Source organism: Apteryx rowi, unplaced genomic scaffold (assembly GCF_003343035.1).
Source record: "Apteryx rowi isolate R43461 unplaced genomic scaffold, aptRow1 scaffold_1014, whole genome shotgun sequence".
NCBI lineage: Eukaryota > Metazoa > Chordata > Aves > Apterygiformes > Apterygidae > Apteryx > Apteryx rowi.
Genome location: NW_020447214.1, coordinates 144,928 through 160,425, shown reverse-complemented (window position 1 = coordinate 160,425; position 15,498 = coordinate 144,928). Strand labels below are relative to the sequence as shown.

At 46.3% G+C, this 15,498-nt stretch overlaps 1 protein-coding gene across 9 annotated transcripts in view; it reads right to left on the bottom strand.

Moving 5' to 3' along the window:
* Positions 1-2,907: 2,907 nt before the first annotated feature.
* The window catches only part of NLRC5 (NLR family CARD domain containing 5), a 56,692-nt gene continuing 44,101 nt past the window's right edge, over positions 2,908-15,498 (bottom strand). For 7 of the 9 annotated variants that reach the window (XM_026064154.1, XM_026064160.1, XM_026064169.1 and 4 more), the window contains 9 exons: positions 14,848-14,931; positions 13,793-13,876; positions 12,576-12,659; positions 11,331-11,414; positions 10,248-10,331; positions 9,811-9,894; positions 7,521-7,604; positions 6,316-6,399; positions 2,908-5,209 (listed from right to left, as the gene is read on the bottom strand). In XM_026064154.1, coding sequence (XP_025919939.1) covers positions 5,125-5,209; positions 6,316-6,399; positions 7,521-7,604; positions 9,811-9,894; positions 10,248-10,331; positions 11,331-11,414; positions 12,576-12,659; positions 13,793-13,876; positions 14,848-14,931 — 757 coding nt within the window. In that variant the 3' untranslated portion in view covers positions 2,908-5,124. Of the gene's footprint in view, positions 5,210-6,315; positions 6,400-7,520; positions 7,605-9,810; positions 9,895-10,247; positions 10,332-10,620; positions 10,665-11,330; positions 11,415-12,575; positions 12,660-13,792; positions 13,877-14,847; positions 14,932-15,498 lie in introns of those variants that run through there. The other 2 variants (XR_003253251.1, XM_026064214.1) reach the window with 2 other exon arrangements.

Below are 15,498 nucleotides of genomic sequence, written 5' to 3'. Positions count from 1 at the left end.
GGGGGGGGGGGGTGCGAAAATTGCGATTTGTCTGCATCAAAATGAAAAAAAAAAAGGTTTTTTTAGGGCGAGGATGGAGGGAATTAACGGAGGAGAGAGAAACCGCGTGGAACTAGCCCGTGCCCGCTACTTTGGGGAACGGCGTCAAGGCTGTTTGGCGTTCCAGGGTGTTTCCTCTCGCTCTCCCCCCAAAAAGCCCCCCTTGGAGCTAAGCTACCTGCCAAGTGAGCAGACGTTTCCCTTGAACACACACCTTGCGGCGAAGAGCCTCCGGTTCAGGGCGGGAGCGTTTTCCGAGGCGAAAAAGGAGCCTTTCGAAAATTCCCCAGTTTGCTGCATTTTTGTATCAGTACTGTATTCCCGCCCGTTTTCCTCACAACCTTTTGCCAAGGTGATCTCAGGAAACCCCTTAAAAACACCAGGGGAAGGGCTGGCAGGCTGCTTCCCTTGTCACCCCCCCCCCAGCCGCGATGAAACCGCAGCTTTTCGGAGACGTGCCGCCTCGCTCTCCGATCGAAAAAAGGCCAATTTTGCGCTGCCCGGACCCTGATGGGTAGCGAAGCGCGGGTTTAGCTCCTCGTTCGCGTTTGAGCTGACGTACACCATGGCCCCGGACAGCCCTCGCGTGAGGGAGCGCCCGCGGGGAAGCAAGCAGCTGCGGGGCGCCTCGCGTGGCAGGGGGCCGCCGGTTTTCGGGTGCCCACAGGCCGAGGAGGGACCTTTTCCCTCCGCAGGGAAGGCGACGGCGACCTGCTGCCCCAAATTACGCCTGTAATTCACCTCACTCGGCCCAAGGAGCTTCTGGGCCGATACCATCAGTGTTTATATCCAATGCACCATTAGCATCCTGACCTGAAGCTTGGCTTACGTGTCATCAGAATTAAGGGATATTTAGACAGATATTTTTTGATATGGAGAGAGGGTAATAAGATGGAAAGCCGCCCTTGGAGGCTTCAAATTACGTGACTCGCCTGTGTTTGTGCAGGGCCATTTACTGTGGGCTTTGCTAGGGCTTTTAAAGGCTCACGGGCGAAATAAATAAATAATCCTATACCCCCAGTCACCTGCTTTCCCCTCTCCTGGAGCTAAAACAGTTGCAGCCAGCAGATCTTTAAGGCACCGAGTCGCTTTGCGCTCCTGGTCATGTCCCTGCCTCCCTGCGGCCCGTCTCCGGTGCTCGGCCGCCCCCCGGGCAGGAGTGGCAGAGGCGCCAGGGCCACCGGCACGTGGCACAGGTGGTCCCAGAGAACGGGCTCACGAGTTATTAATGCTCGGGCTCAGCATGGGTAGCGTGACTTTTTGGGGAGCATCCAGCTAAAAGCTGAGCCCAAGCGCCATTTTTCGGGAGCAAACCCACCTTTTTGTGTAGTCAGTACATGTCTGAACTGTGCGAGAAGTGAGGTTTGTGTCAGGCCAGTATTCACTAATGTCAATGTGCCTATTTTTCTCTGAAATAAGTTTTTCCGTTGTTTTCTCTCCTGCCCAACACCATGCCTCAAAGTCACAACAGGTTCAGAGCTGGTTTTATCAGAGGGGAAACAGCAACTGAGTTTTCAGGCTCTATGAAATTGCATCCGCTGCATGCAAAAGCTTGCTCAGCCCATCTTCATATATTCTGTAGCACAAAACCTGGGCTCCTCACTGCCCTCCAGCAGCATGTTTATTTGCAGCAGTGCATTTATTTCTAAAGATCTCGTCTCAGGGGGCAAAAACCCTTCTGCGTATGAAACCAGTATTGACTAGCCCATTCATTGTCTTCCTGAGACAGCAGGCAGCCAGAAACTATAGGGGTGTGTGGAGCATCCTGACAAATTTCCATTTTTGGACCATGGTAAATCTGAAACCGAACAGTAACAGCTCTAAAATGGACCACAATAATTATCTAGTCAGCAATCGCTTTAGCACTCAGCCATCTCACACAATCCCAGATGGCCTCCCATGTCTTCCTGCACACCCTGAGGTTAATTTAAAACCTCACAATTGGACCAAGCCTCCAGGTTCCCCTTGAAAATGTTTCAGACACAACTGCAAGCTGCGAATATGGAAATCAGCACACTGAGAATGGGAAGCACGGCAAGGAGAGGCCAGCCTAAAAGTACCTGGCATTCGATATAAAAAACAAACTAGGGACCGATTACATCATTCTGTTTCATATGTAACTCAATCCAAATCTCGATTTTTTTAATGAAATGTCCACTAAGTGTCAGAGCAACACAGTATTTAAGGGCCTAAATCAGTGATTAAACCCAGTTAGCAGCAGAGAACACGCGACCTTTGAGTCCGGGCACTCCAGGGGAGAACCCAGGTGCTCAAAGATAGCATAGATCCCTATTTTAGCCAGTCCAGATCGCTGGGCTGTAGATAACTGCTTTCCATTCTTGAGTTTTTGCTGACACCTGGTGTTCTGGAAAAGATGCCATCTGATTACGTCCTGCAAGTCCCTTTGCTTTAGTTATGATGACCACTCTCTCCTTTGCTTTGGTTATGATGACCACTCTCTCAGGTCAGAAGGATGTGTGTTTGGGAGCTAATCCTGATTTCTGAAAAGAACCTGAGGAATGCAAGCATGCACTTAGATTTCAGAGGCACTCTTTATTGTCTGAAGTCAACAGAAATGCTGCATGAATGGTTTTAGCATGCCTTGTGATGTTCTTACAAGCCTCCCGGTATTTGATGTATGTTTGCTAACATCAGGAGCCAGGGGAATTGTAGTGTGTGTCGGGGGGGAATCTCAGGTTTCATTTATTTTTAAACAGTACATTTCATTGCAAGGGAAAATAATCCGGTATTGTGATCCAAACCCAACAGACCTGTATTAGAATGGTTGCTCTACCCAAGGCAGCTATTTAGGGTTAGCATCCAAGACCCAGAAACCATAAGTGACTGGAAACAGAAAACGAAAAGGAATTCACGATCAAGCACTCAAAGTGGCATTCTTATTTATTCAGTTAGAGCACATTTATTCCCATCAGAAAAAGGGGGGGAAAACAATATACGGGATGGCATGTTTCAAACCAGTGAAAGAGGAAAAATAAATTACCATGGCACCTGAACAAATAAAAATACAAGAGTGCTTTTCATCAATACAAGCAATACGATACAATGGAGCTAGGCAGACATCTGTTTGACAGTGGTGGTCTCTATTTTTCCCCATGGTACATGGACCTGTGATAACAGCCAAAAGACTTACTGCGGTCACTTTTGAAGATGTCAAAATGGCCATTACAAAGTACATTAAGAAGTATGATCCCAGTACTTTTCTCCTTCATACAGAGTAAAACACAGCCTCTATTATCTATGACAGATCGTACTTAGTCCTACTAGAATGATGTTGAAAATGCAGGGGAAAAAATGACTTTTCAGCTCACAGCCTGGATCAAAATGGACTGCTATTGAAAGCTCTGTCCACCCTCTTGCATCTCCAAAAGAAGCCCTGGGAGACCAGAGGAAGAGACTGTCCCACTAACAAGCACTCCCTCCTGGAAAGCTGTGAAGAGCTAACAGTACTGAGGCACCTTTTCGTATGCGATCACACTGCCTTGCACTCTGTTCCTTTGATGGGCGCTAGAAAGATTTGCGGCTGCAAATTAGATCTGAAAATGCAGAATAACAGCCACGTTTAGTAAAGCTTATATTTAAATTCCAGCGTTTAAATCTCAGCTACTTGAATTATGGCCTAATAAGGAATTTCACCTTTTTTTTCTTTGTTGTTGTTTTTAAATCCTTTTCAGAGTACAGTCTTCTCTGCAAAACACATCCTACCTCTGTGCAACAACGTCAATATCTCACAGAGCCTAATGTTATCCCTAAATAAGGACAGTGGCTCCTCCAGAAATAACAGGCACCAGCTGTCCATCTCCTCTGCTCAAAGGTCTGCCTGATCAGCATTTCTGCTTCATTCCAAAAACCTGCCCTGCCCAAATTAGACCAACACACTCTCCCCAGGCAAATGCTGCTGTAAACAAAATGCCATAAATAAACCCACCACAAGGATTAAATATTCCCAGCACAAACATGTAACAAAAAGTACATACAATATAACAACAACTTAATAAATAACGTGAATGGCATGGCCCCACTCCCACAACACGAGCTGTTGTTCCGCACATGCAAGGGGCAGTCACGGTCTGTCTCATCTGCTGCACAGCAAACTCAGCGCTTGGGATCTTCTCCCTCCAGTTCCCACACGCCCAACATCCACTGCCCAGAGATATGCAGGCTTTGGGGTTCAGGGAATTGCAGAGGCTTGAAGGATCCCTTATGTAATCAGAACGGCTGCATTTTGAGGTAGCTTGCCACTTGCTTCACCTCAAAAAGATCAGTGCAACTGAGCAGTCCAAAAACCCACAGTTCTAGAAAAGCACATATGAAAATGTCCCCTCACACTGAATAGTCAGTTTTGTTACAAATTATTTTATGACCTCAGTACTTCAAGTTTTCTCACTGAAATCTATGATGTTGGCCTTTCCACATCATCACAGTACAATTACTGGTCGTTGCTGGACAATGATTTGAAATTTCAAAAGTCTTGAAGTTTTCACTAGGAAACTGAGGCAATTCTGTAGGAAAAAGAGCCTGCTATCAAGCAAACAAATATATATATATATATATATAAAAAACAGTTATATACATTACATTTTTTTTCCTAAAAATCATAGAGGTATTTCACACAGTTGTACACAATTTTCAAATGGCCTGTTTGAGTGCATTTCTAATAGTGTCAAATTTTACATCCTCTCCTGGAAGATGTTCACGCTTTTACTGCAACTTCCTGTACGTGTTCTAATCTTGATTAAAGATAATGAAATATCCCACTGGTTTTCAGAAAGCCTGAGCAGATGCATCTCATCCTCTTGGAAAGAGTTTAAAAGTTGGTATGCGGAGAACCCTGCCTGCTCAGCAGCAATTCCTTACAATACTTTTTGCTCTTCTGTACCATAAAAGCTCACAATAAACAGAACACGTGTAAACGTTCACACTTGTTTAAGCGCAGTGAAGGAAGACCTCATGCTTACTGTTTTCGTATGGCTCTTGGCTTTCTGGATTCTTCAGAATCCCTTTCAGTGCAATTTTTGAGGGCAATGGAAGACAGAGAGCAGTTCCTAGCCACTCAAGGGCTTTTCTTTACTCGTAGAAGGAGAAACGCAGTCTTGAGTCCTGGCTTGTCAAATTCTCAGCGAGGCCCTTAGGCACCGGATTGTTCCACAGCCTACAATGAGAGCAAAGACATTATTGTAGGACATGGTGTGGTGAGGCAAGAATATGGCTCGGTGAAGACAGCAGCTGACTGGATGAGGTAGCTTTGGGCTTTTTCAAAGCAGGCCCCACGGTGAGACAGGAGAAAGGCATGGCCGTATCTCAGTGACAGAGCAGCAACCCAGCAGCTGGCCCGAGTGATCTAGCTGGGGAGAGAGATTAAGGCTTTGAAAGTCCTCAAGCTGCTGGGATCTCAGAAAGGAGAGAAGAGCTGAGCCACATAAGCAACCTGGATTACATGAGCCACTCTTCTTCATCTACCTAATTTCTTGAAGTTTACCCCAAAGCTGCCCATATTGTGCCTTTAGCTTGCAAATGGGAGTGCCCCAAGGAGTCAGTGGGACTGTATGCTGTCCTGCACCCAGCCGACCTCAGCAAGCACACAGTAGCCCCGAGCTCCAGGTGGAACCAGAAATATTCCTCAGTGGTTGCTCTGAGGCTGCTCTCATTGTTGGTGAAGTCAGAGCCTGTTATGAGCCAAAGAGACAGCTCAGGTAGGACTGGACAGTTGGCTTTTGGGACTTGGTATGCTCTTAGAATAGTGACTTTTCAAATGAGTGAAGGATGGGTAGGTCTCTCTTGCAAGAGAAGGTTTCTACTGGAGTTTGATATACAGGGTTTGGCAGAGCAATGACACAGAGTGGGAAAAACTAGGAGTGTCCAAGTATCTGCAAGATATGGATCCCAGGAGAGAGGGTGGGATGGGGCAGGAAAATATGTGGGAAGTGGAACCAGATGTAATGGGAAAAAGAAAATTTAAAGGGAAAATGCAACAAATTTCCTGACAGGGAGACATTACACAAGTGGCCTTCATTTTTGTCTCATTTAAAGCCAGTAAGTCTTTTCAGTCCCTTTTTCCCATGACTTTCTGAGGAGGTGGAGCTGGTCTAGAAAACCCTCAGCTTACTTGGCTTGTGTTTGGGTCTGGTGCAGTATCCTAACTCCACACTGGCTAACCCAGGGCAGCAGGCCAGCAGGGTCACGTCCATCTCAGAACTGGTCACCCCGACGTCCCCTGGCTGAGCCAATACCCACCCAGCCTCCGTGACACCTACTCACCTTATGAATTGAATTTTTGGGCACTTGGCAAGTTCTTCTGCTAGTTTTGTGGCCCCACAGGCTCCAATGAGATTTTTCTCCAGACTGTTTTAAAAAACAAAGAGAGAGCTTTAAAAAACAAAACAAAATCAGGAATGGAAAACAGTGAGATTATCACTGGCTCCTTCTCCTATCCCAGAAGAGCTACACTTTTGCGCAAGCACAGCAATGCTCCACAGCTCACATCAGCCTCATCTTTATCACGACGGCCCTGTTCATACAAGCGTGTGCTGCTCCCCATGACCTCCTTCCAGCACAGGACCTGTAAGCAGATCTCCTGCCCTCAGAGCATTCTGACAAAGCCCACTGCAACCTTGGGGCCAAAAAATGCTAGAAACAGCTCCTCTTGCCTCATACACAACCTTTTTGCTTGTACCTGCGAAACAGCCAGGCAAACTTTACTATGTAGTTTCCTTGCCCGAGACAAATAAGAAACAGTTTCTGATCCTCTGAACCACAGACTAATGTTTTCATATAGCTAAGAATACGTATCATGTATTTCAAAGGGCCAAAAGGAGGAAAGCTCCATGAACAGTTCTTGGGCAGGAGATGATAGTCTCTCCCATGGGATAGGGCTGGGCTGTGATGCCACTGAGCTCATGTGTGACCTGGTGACGTCAACCCCAGCTACTGGTTGCACTGAAACTCAGGAGCTGCATTTGAGCTTCCTGTGAGCTCCTATGACCCAAGACCCACAGTCTGGTTGCTCCATTCTGGGGATGGGAGTTCATGTCTTGCTGCAGACATTCACAAAGGAAGACTCTCTGAGCAAGCTACTCATCTAGACCGTCCTTCTAGTCATCAGAGAGAAATAAAAACTTGCAGGAAGCAGCTCACCTGAGATCGTTAAATGATATGACTCATGCCTGAGAAATATCAGTTTCTCTTCCCTGACTCAGACAGGAAGCTTAGTAGGACTAGGTTCTGCTTAGATACCTACAGTGCAAACACCTCAGATAAAACAAGTGCTACTTGAATGCCTCTCTACACTGTCTATCACACTAGGAAGGCTGGCCACTGGTGTACACAGCAGGCTAAGCAAGAATTTGAACTGCAAAAGCCTGTCTCTGTTGTTCTTAGCATGCATCCCCTTACTGGAAGGGCTGCAATTGAAGGCTCAAAGATACAAAAAGTTTCCCTGGGGTTACTCTCAGGGTTGTACTCACTCTAACATCTTCAGCTTTTCCATCCTTGGGAGAGCACTGGCCAACTCTCGGGCTCCTCTGTCACCAAGGGTGTTCCAAGACAATCTGAGATGGACAAGAAATCCCAACTGGTGAGTCAGCCAAGCCCAACGGAGGGTGAACAGGGTGGACGTAAGGGGAACAACAAGCACTGCTGTGATACGCCCCGTCACAGATTAGCCCAGTCAAGAGCTTATCGCCCTCTTATCACAGCAGGTAAACATTCCCCTGCTTTACAAGCTTAAACTGAGGAATTTCCTCAGTTTTGCCATGTCTTTCTGTGTATAATAAGACACCAGGCTGCCTCACCACACAGTCCAGGGACTGTGGTTATCTCTGGAGTCCTGTAGGTCCCAGGAATGAGACACCAAAGGTAGAAGTGACAGTTGAGCATACAGCTTTATCCCAGGACGCTCATCGTTGTGCTAGTGGTGTTAAACTATTGCAGCAGCTAAGGTGGCCCTCAGACCTGCTCTTAAATCCTCCCTTTGGCTCTAAGCTCTTTCAAAGGATAGCTCACAGGGCACTTGAAAGAGTGGGGTTTTCACTTTCTGGTATGTTAGTACATGAGAAAATATTTCAGATCCTTTCTTTGCTACCAGCTGCACAGCCTGGCCATTTCCTTCTCACCTGGAAAGCAAAATCCTAGCATGGCACCAGTCAGTGCTTCACTACAACACTCAGCTGAATGATCCTGGGGTCACCCCACACAGTCACTCCTCTGCCCGATTCTGGGGAATCCCAGAATTTGTGTGTCACATGTAGGAGACAAAAATAAAGGCAGAACAGGAGCTGGCTCAAGAACTGGGGCCTTCCACTGAACAAGTTCATGGGCTGTTCAGGGATTTCACAGGCGTCAGGAGATTGCACCCTCTGGTCACCCAAATTTTCCCAATGATAAAACCCATACGTGCCTTCACTGACAAGATAAGCCCCCTCCTAACACTGCAAATAAAGGAAAGTCCATCAATCTAACACACTAATGTACTGCAGTACTAGTAACTCCCCACACAGTTAACTAGTCCTAGTGTCATGCTGCAAAAAGCAGCAACATACCTATGCACTGAACATTGCTTTACTCATCCCCTTACTCCATTTCTGACTCCCCAGGAATGTTGCAAGACTGCTCCCCCCCACCCAGATTACGTGGCATTAGCGTCAGACATCACCTCTCCCAGGACTGGCAATAAAATCCTGCTTTGACCTAGCACCCTGAGTCCTAAGATATCTGTGATCGCCACACAGATACCTTCTAAGGAAGGGAGAGGAAGGTCTGATGGGCTTATAACCCATGTATCATGTGATTCAAACCATTTGTGAGTACTTTGTAGAAGAGAAAATTGAGGCATATAAGAGTAACATGACAATCAAGGGTTGCCCAGCTGGCCACAGCAGAGCTGATTAGAAACCTTAGGTCTGCCTATCCACTAGGCAGAGCTAGTGATCAGTGATCTCAGCCTGGTTCCTAGGAGGTCTGTCTCCCATCAGCATCTCCCGCTGTGTCAATCTTTGTTACTGCTACAGTCAGCTCCGGATCTACGAGGCTACATACCCCATGGGAGCCTTAAATGCTAGTCCTATCAGCATCAAAGTTAAGGTACTTCTAGTACAACGGGGCAAACTGCATTTAAAAAGACATTAGCTAAGGCAGGTTCACTGCAAGTTTCTTGCTGAGGTTCTCTTGGACAGGTGAACACATATCAGAATGTGGTTAGCCTCTCTATGCTATTTATTTAAAACATATTAAACATCCACAATTCAGTGCAATCCCTTTTATTCCAGTGTGGACAGGGTCCAAATGGGTAAGTGTACAAGCTGAATTCACTTTGCTTTGAGTTCCCAGTTCATGCTCTACAATTACACAGAGAAGCTCCTGCTCTGCTCTGAGAGCCAACTGCACCCATCTCAAAAATGGAGGCAAAACTTGGACTACGGAGAACAAGGACTAGGACTCTGTCCCTCCTCCCAAAGGAGATGCTAAAACATGAAAGATAATGGGCAGAGTCTAAAGATGAGTGTTTTCCTCCATGTTCTGTTCAGCTCTTCAGACTCAGCTTCCAATAAGCTGCTAGTTATACCAGGAAGTGTTTCCCAGTGAATTTAGTCAATTAGTAAATTCCTAGTAAATTTATCACTAAAAAGTACGTAGCAGTAAGTATCATTAAATATTTAGCAGGGTCAGATGTGCACTGTCACCGTGATAGTAACAGCAGATATTAAGATAAGCACGACCTGTATGTTGGAGGAAGCCCCCATCCATCCCCACACTCACATTATCTCCTCCATGGAAGGGCATTGTCTGAAGCTGTGAGAAAGCGATTTAGAAGCATCATCAGTGATTCCACAGAGTTTCAAGCTGAAGCAAGGAGGAGAGAGAAAAAAAAAAAAGGTTTTGCATTTGTAATAACTTGTATTCAACATCAACAATCAGTGAACAGAGAGTCAGGCACTATGTAACCACATCTGGGGCTCCCCTGGGAAATCCAGAGCGTCAGACTCGCAGATCTGGCAAGCAGGGAAAGGCAGGTGAGCTTTGAGCTGTCTGGCCACATCCCCAGCCAGCGTAAATGGGCACAATGTGCTGGGGTGAGAACCAGCGGGGAATACGGCACCGGCACCGGCCCCGTCTGCGGCACTGTTGTCCTGACAGTGCTACAAACAGGGCCAGCCATGCTCTGCCCCGGTGGCATTCAATGCCCTGGTACTTACTCAATCTTTCGGAGGTGTTCAAAGCACGGCAGTCCCTCGGACAGGGCATGGATACCTCCTTCCCCAAGGCAATTTTCTGATAAGCTGTAAGAATAATGGGAAAGCTTTGAGTGGCTGCAGGAAAAGCAGCTACAGTCAGAGAAGAGCCAGAGCCGAGACATAACTACGTGAGTTAACAGATCAATAACTAGTAGGCAGGCTAAGATAAGTGAGGACTCTAGAGACAGCAGGGACAGGCCAGATTAGGACATGGCAACTCAGGGTTAGTTTCCTGCTCGGTGAAATGGGAATGACAGCCCTGCTCTAAGTGGCAAGCATAAATCCTTGCAGCAGTGAAAGGCCTGGAGACAGTAACATGGAGTTATGTCAGTACCTGAGATGGACAGATCTGCACCATATCATGTGTTGCATCTGAAACTGGGGATGAGAAGTTAGACTAGAGTTAATGACTGGTGTGACTGAAGAGGAATGAAGGTAAACTTGTCCAAAGGGACAGTGGGAAGAAGAAATGGCTCTCAAAGGCTCAGTGGGCAGCAGTAACTGCCTTCCAGCCCTTACTAGCGTGTGCTGCTCCATTCTTATCTACCAGCAAACATGAGCCATGGCATCTGTCCCACCTAAATTACCAGCACCCTAATTCATTTTGTCATTTAACAATGTACGTGTAACAGAATGATGGCATCAAAGGTGCAGGAGGAAGAGTTACTTACACAGTCTGCATTCTTTCAGTCCTGTATTTAGAAATTTTGTCATTCACCCTGTTAGTGCATACAAAAGTTCTAAGGCACCTATCTATACAAACCCAAGCAAACAGCACTGGCAAACAGGGTTTGACATCTAAAGGGATCTAAGCCGCTCCCCAGGCAGTGCAGAGCAGCAGACTGCAGAGAGCGTTTCCTCTCATCCTGTCTAAAGCGTCAAGGATCGGTGGATGAATTGCCTTCTGTGGAATCACCCTCAGCCCTGAGCACGGAAAGAGCCTACATGACTGCCTCAGGTCTCTGAGCTGAAATGATTCCCGTCCGCAGAGTAGTATCGGCGCACACATTCGGCACCATCCCAAGCACTCCTGCCATGGCCTACCTCATCTCTTCCAGCAGCCGACATCCCACCAGGGCTCTGGCCAGCTCTGTGCCTCCTGTTGGCCCAATATTATTGTTCTGCAAGCTGACAAAAGAAACACAAGGACTTGGGGGTTATTTCAGGATAAAGCTGTAACAAAAGCTCATATTCAACTTGCTAAGAAGAAAACTGCCACATCTTTTGAATCAGCACCTGGTGCTGGAAATAACCTGGGATCCTTGTGGTTCACTCTTAACAAAGGGGCCTTGAAAACAGGGTGGCAACAGTGGGGGCCGGCAATGTGGCTAGCAAGTCACATGGCTCTCTGCTGCTTTGGGTGACACCTGGCCCTACGGACACGCAGGTCACTGGATTTGCCCATGCTCCCAATGAAGGAGTGCATTTAGGCAGCTGATGCAAAAGCAAACGCTGCATGGCACAGCTGGGAGTCCTTGTCCAACTCTGTGCTCAAGGGATCGATTTGAGATGACAGTGAGGAACGACCTTAGGAACCAAAGAGTGGATGGGACCTCAAGTCTGCAGATATCCCAACATCTTTCCAGTGGAGACAAGAACCTATCCACAAGCACTGAAGTTTCCCAGCACTGGGATTGCTTTTCTTAGTTATCTTTTGAGGATGCTTTAGACATAGCTTGGAAAACATCCTGTAGGCTAATTGAACCAAGCTCTTTTAACTCACCGATCTCTTGCTTTGCTACTGTGACACAGTATGAGAATATCCTATGGATTAGAGCCTTGGAAAAACTCCCATACAAGGTTTAAAAATATGGTACCACTGAGTTCAGGGGGGAATATGACTCAGGTGACTGCACAAAATAATAAGGGACCACACAGATGCTCATATTTATGCTTACATCACACCAGAACAAGAGAACAGCCAGAGGCATTAGAAGTTAATGTGGTCAAAGTCCATTAAAAGGGTTATTCTACTGTATACACAATGCCTGATTCATCTGTAAAGTTAATGCTGCAAGAAATTATACAGGAATAGCTGATGTGACACTGCTCATGGAGTGACTTAAGGCAATAAATAATAAAGGAATATGGTCAGTGCTTGATGCCGCAGAGTACCGGAAGAGGGTTTCTCAATCCTGAGCCACTTAAAATAATCCTGAGCCACTTAAAATAATCTCTGACTCATGGACCACTTCAGTGTACGCCTATTTCCCTTTTCAGCACTTTCTTTCAGCCATTCCAGATATTCCCAGCAGATCCTGCTTTCCTGGGGCAGAGGCTGACACTTACTGCAGGATCTTCAGGTCACTCATGTGAGGCAGACAGAGGGCAAGTTTCACTGCTGTCTTGTCGCCGAAAACATTCCTAGATAGTCTGGAAGGAGCAGAAACAAAATGTTACTGGCAGCAAACTACAGAGCCTCATTCTCACCTGTGTGTGACCGACACGTATCTGTGACCCACATTCCTCACCCACATGTGCATGGGACTATTGTGGAAGAAGTGAATGTCCTCCATCCAAAGGACACTGGGGATGGGCAGAGATAATGAGGACATTTTGTAATCCTGCAGCAGAAGCTGAACAGTGAAGTAAAATATGCTATGTTCACACTGTGGCGATGCTTCGGGATATCACCTTGGTGGTATCACAGACAGACAGAAAGCTATATAAGTGACTCATACTCTTTATTCCTTTTTTTTGGTGTTGTAAAATTTCGCTGCTTTCTTGCAGTCAACCTGGCTCGTCCCACAAACTAGCCAAGCCAGGACTCCTTTGGCACAGGAGAGACTGTTGCCCTGTGAACATGTTAGAGGACTCTTAGTGCCCAGCGGTAGAAGGTGTCCTGTGTGTGTGGAAGCCATCAGAGCAAGATGCCACATTTTGGAAATGCTATTTCCTCCAGCATCTGTTGCCTCAGACACCTCAGGAATGCACTGATCTTCCTTATTGACTGGGTTGCATGATCAGCTGGAATCATTCTGAAATTGCACTTTTTAATATGTGCCCTTAGTCAAGTACCTTACAATCTGAAGGTGATGTGAATAGCTCCTGCATTTTCATTGCACCAGAAATAACTCTTTCTAATCTGTTTTCTTTCTTTCTTTCTTTTTTTAATATGGCAGGGGCACATTCATCCTGTAAACTGGTCTGGAATGAAATGACTGATAATAAACTCAGCTGTGAATAAAAATTCTAATTGTCATCTTCCCTCCATTTTGCAGCCACGCAGACTAATGCTGATTTCTTAGGCAACACATGCACTGCACAGCCCTTGAGTTTAAGCTCTTCCCCACTGATGGAGTCTGTACAGTTTGGGGGAATCTCCAAGAGACTGCAATGAACATATAATCCCAAAACCTAGCTGACAGAGCCATGGGGTTTACCCTGCTTTCATAAGAATCAGTGGTAAAACTGATTTTGGCTTTACTGGCGCCAAATCAGACTTGGTTTCTATGCCTTTATTTTTGCTCAGCTTCCTGAAAGGACACTGGAAATCACACACTTACAGTAACTCCTCGATGTGCTTGCAACAGGCAAGAGCATCCATGAGCTTTTCTCCTCCAACAGGACTAGGACTGTTTCCAGAGAGGCTAAAATAAGCATGAAATACTCTCAGTGACTGAACAAGAACCAGAATGTACCAGGTTAAGGTGTTTCCTTGTGGGCTGGTATAATAGGAGACTCAGGGCAGTGTAATGATGGGCTACACAGGGCTGCAGTGGTGTGTCCAGCGGTGACACAGGTCTCTAGAAAATGCCTTGGGAAAACAAGATTTGTAGTATATTTTCATCAAGTACTGAGACATTCCTGCCCCTGCAGTTTCCAAGAAAATGGAGCAGTTTTTTCTCTATCAGACAAAACTGGGAAAATCCTTATCTTTCAAGGAGTTTCCAGGTTTTTTTAATTTCGAAAAATTAAGAGAGGCACACCCCAGATCTGAGCCTAACAGGCAGCCTGGATGCCCTAATTTCTGTTCCCTCAGAGAAGAGACAGCTTGAATCCATAACTCTGAGAAAGTACCTTGCCCAGAGACTGTGTCCTTGCCTTGGCAAATTCTCAATTTTACTCCTATTTCTCCTAAGAAAAGAAAGGCAACATAGCAACACTGGGGGCCATGACACTGGGAACCCTACATAGCCCAAGAAAAGGTGCTGCACGGATCTAAGACTGGTACGTTTCCCCGCAAGCCTGCAAGTTTATTTTCCAAGACACAACTGAGCTAGCGGCATCTCCGCTCAAAAAAGCTAGTGAAAGCAGGCAAGTGCTCACCGCTGTCTCCGGGGACAACTGCCCGAGAAAATGAGTGTAACCTTCACTCTTAGAAAGTTTGTTACACCAGCAGGGAAAGTTGGTGTCAGGCCCAGCTGTACTTAGGGAGGGCAGGAGAGGAAAGACCTTCCATTGGCTTTGTAGATTTTTTATGAGGTCTTCAATGAGACTGAAAACCCTGGAAGGAGTTTGGAACATTGTATAAATGAAGGCAACACAGAGCTTCCCACACAGGCTTTCCCACCAACTGTGGCTGTAACCAAAATCAAGCCAAGCAAACAAAGTGACTCACTTGATTCTTTTCAGGTTTGGCATTTCCATCAGGACAGCAGCTATATTTATCAGGCCTGGATCTCCAATCTTGTTGTGACTTAAACTTTAAAGAAGGGGAAAAAAGACTGCGTTGTAAAGGAAAATGATAAGTGTCAGACAAAGCACGGCATCTTATTAAACATCTCCCATCTGCTGGATGACACAAAGTTCGCCTCTGACCTTGGTAGCAGAATTAAAGAGCTGCTTCTCTTTAATGTCCCATGAAAACCTAATAACTGTTAATGAGGCATTAAAAAAATCACAAATAGCAACCAAAATCACTGCAAGATCTTATTAACTGATGGGAAATTACTTGAGTCAGAATCCCAAGTGAGGCATGGTTATCGTGTTCCAGACTACTACGGCCCAGGGTGCAGAAGGGACGGGACATGGCTAGAGAGGAAGGCAAAAAAGCAGAGCTAGGCTGGGATTGGATCTAGATTCAGACCTTTCCAGAGCAGGGAAGTGCTGGGTCCAAGGCAATCCCAGGAGAGAAGGGAGCCTCCAGCCCTATTCTGGATCCAGGAGATTCCAGGGAAGATTTAAATCTGGAGGCTTCGTTTAACACGTGACTACAGCAAAGTGGGATTACACCAAACTCTCCCCTTCTGAACATCAAGCTCTGATTTCC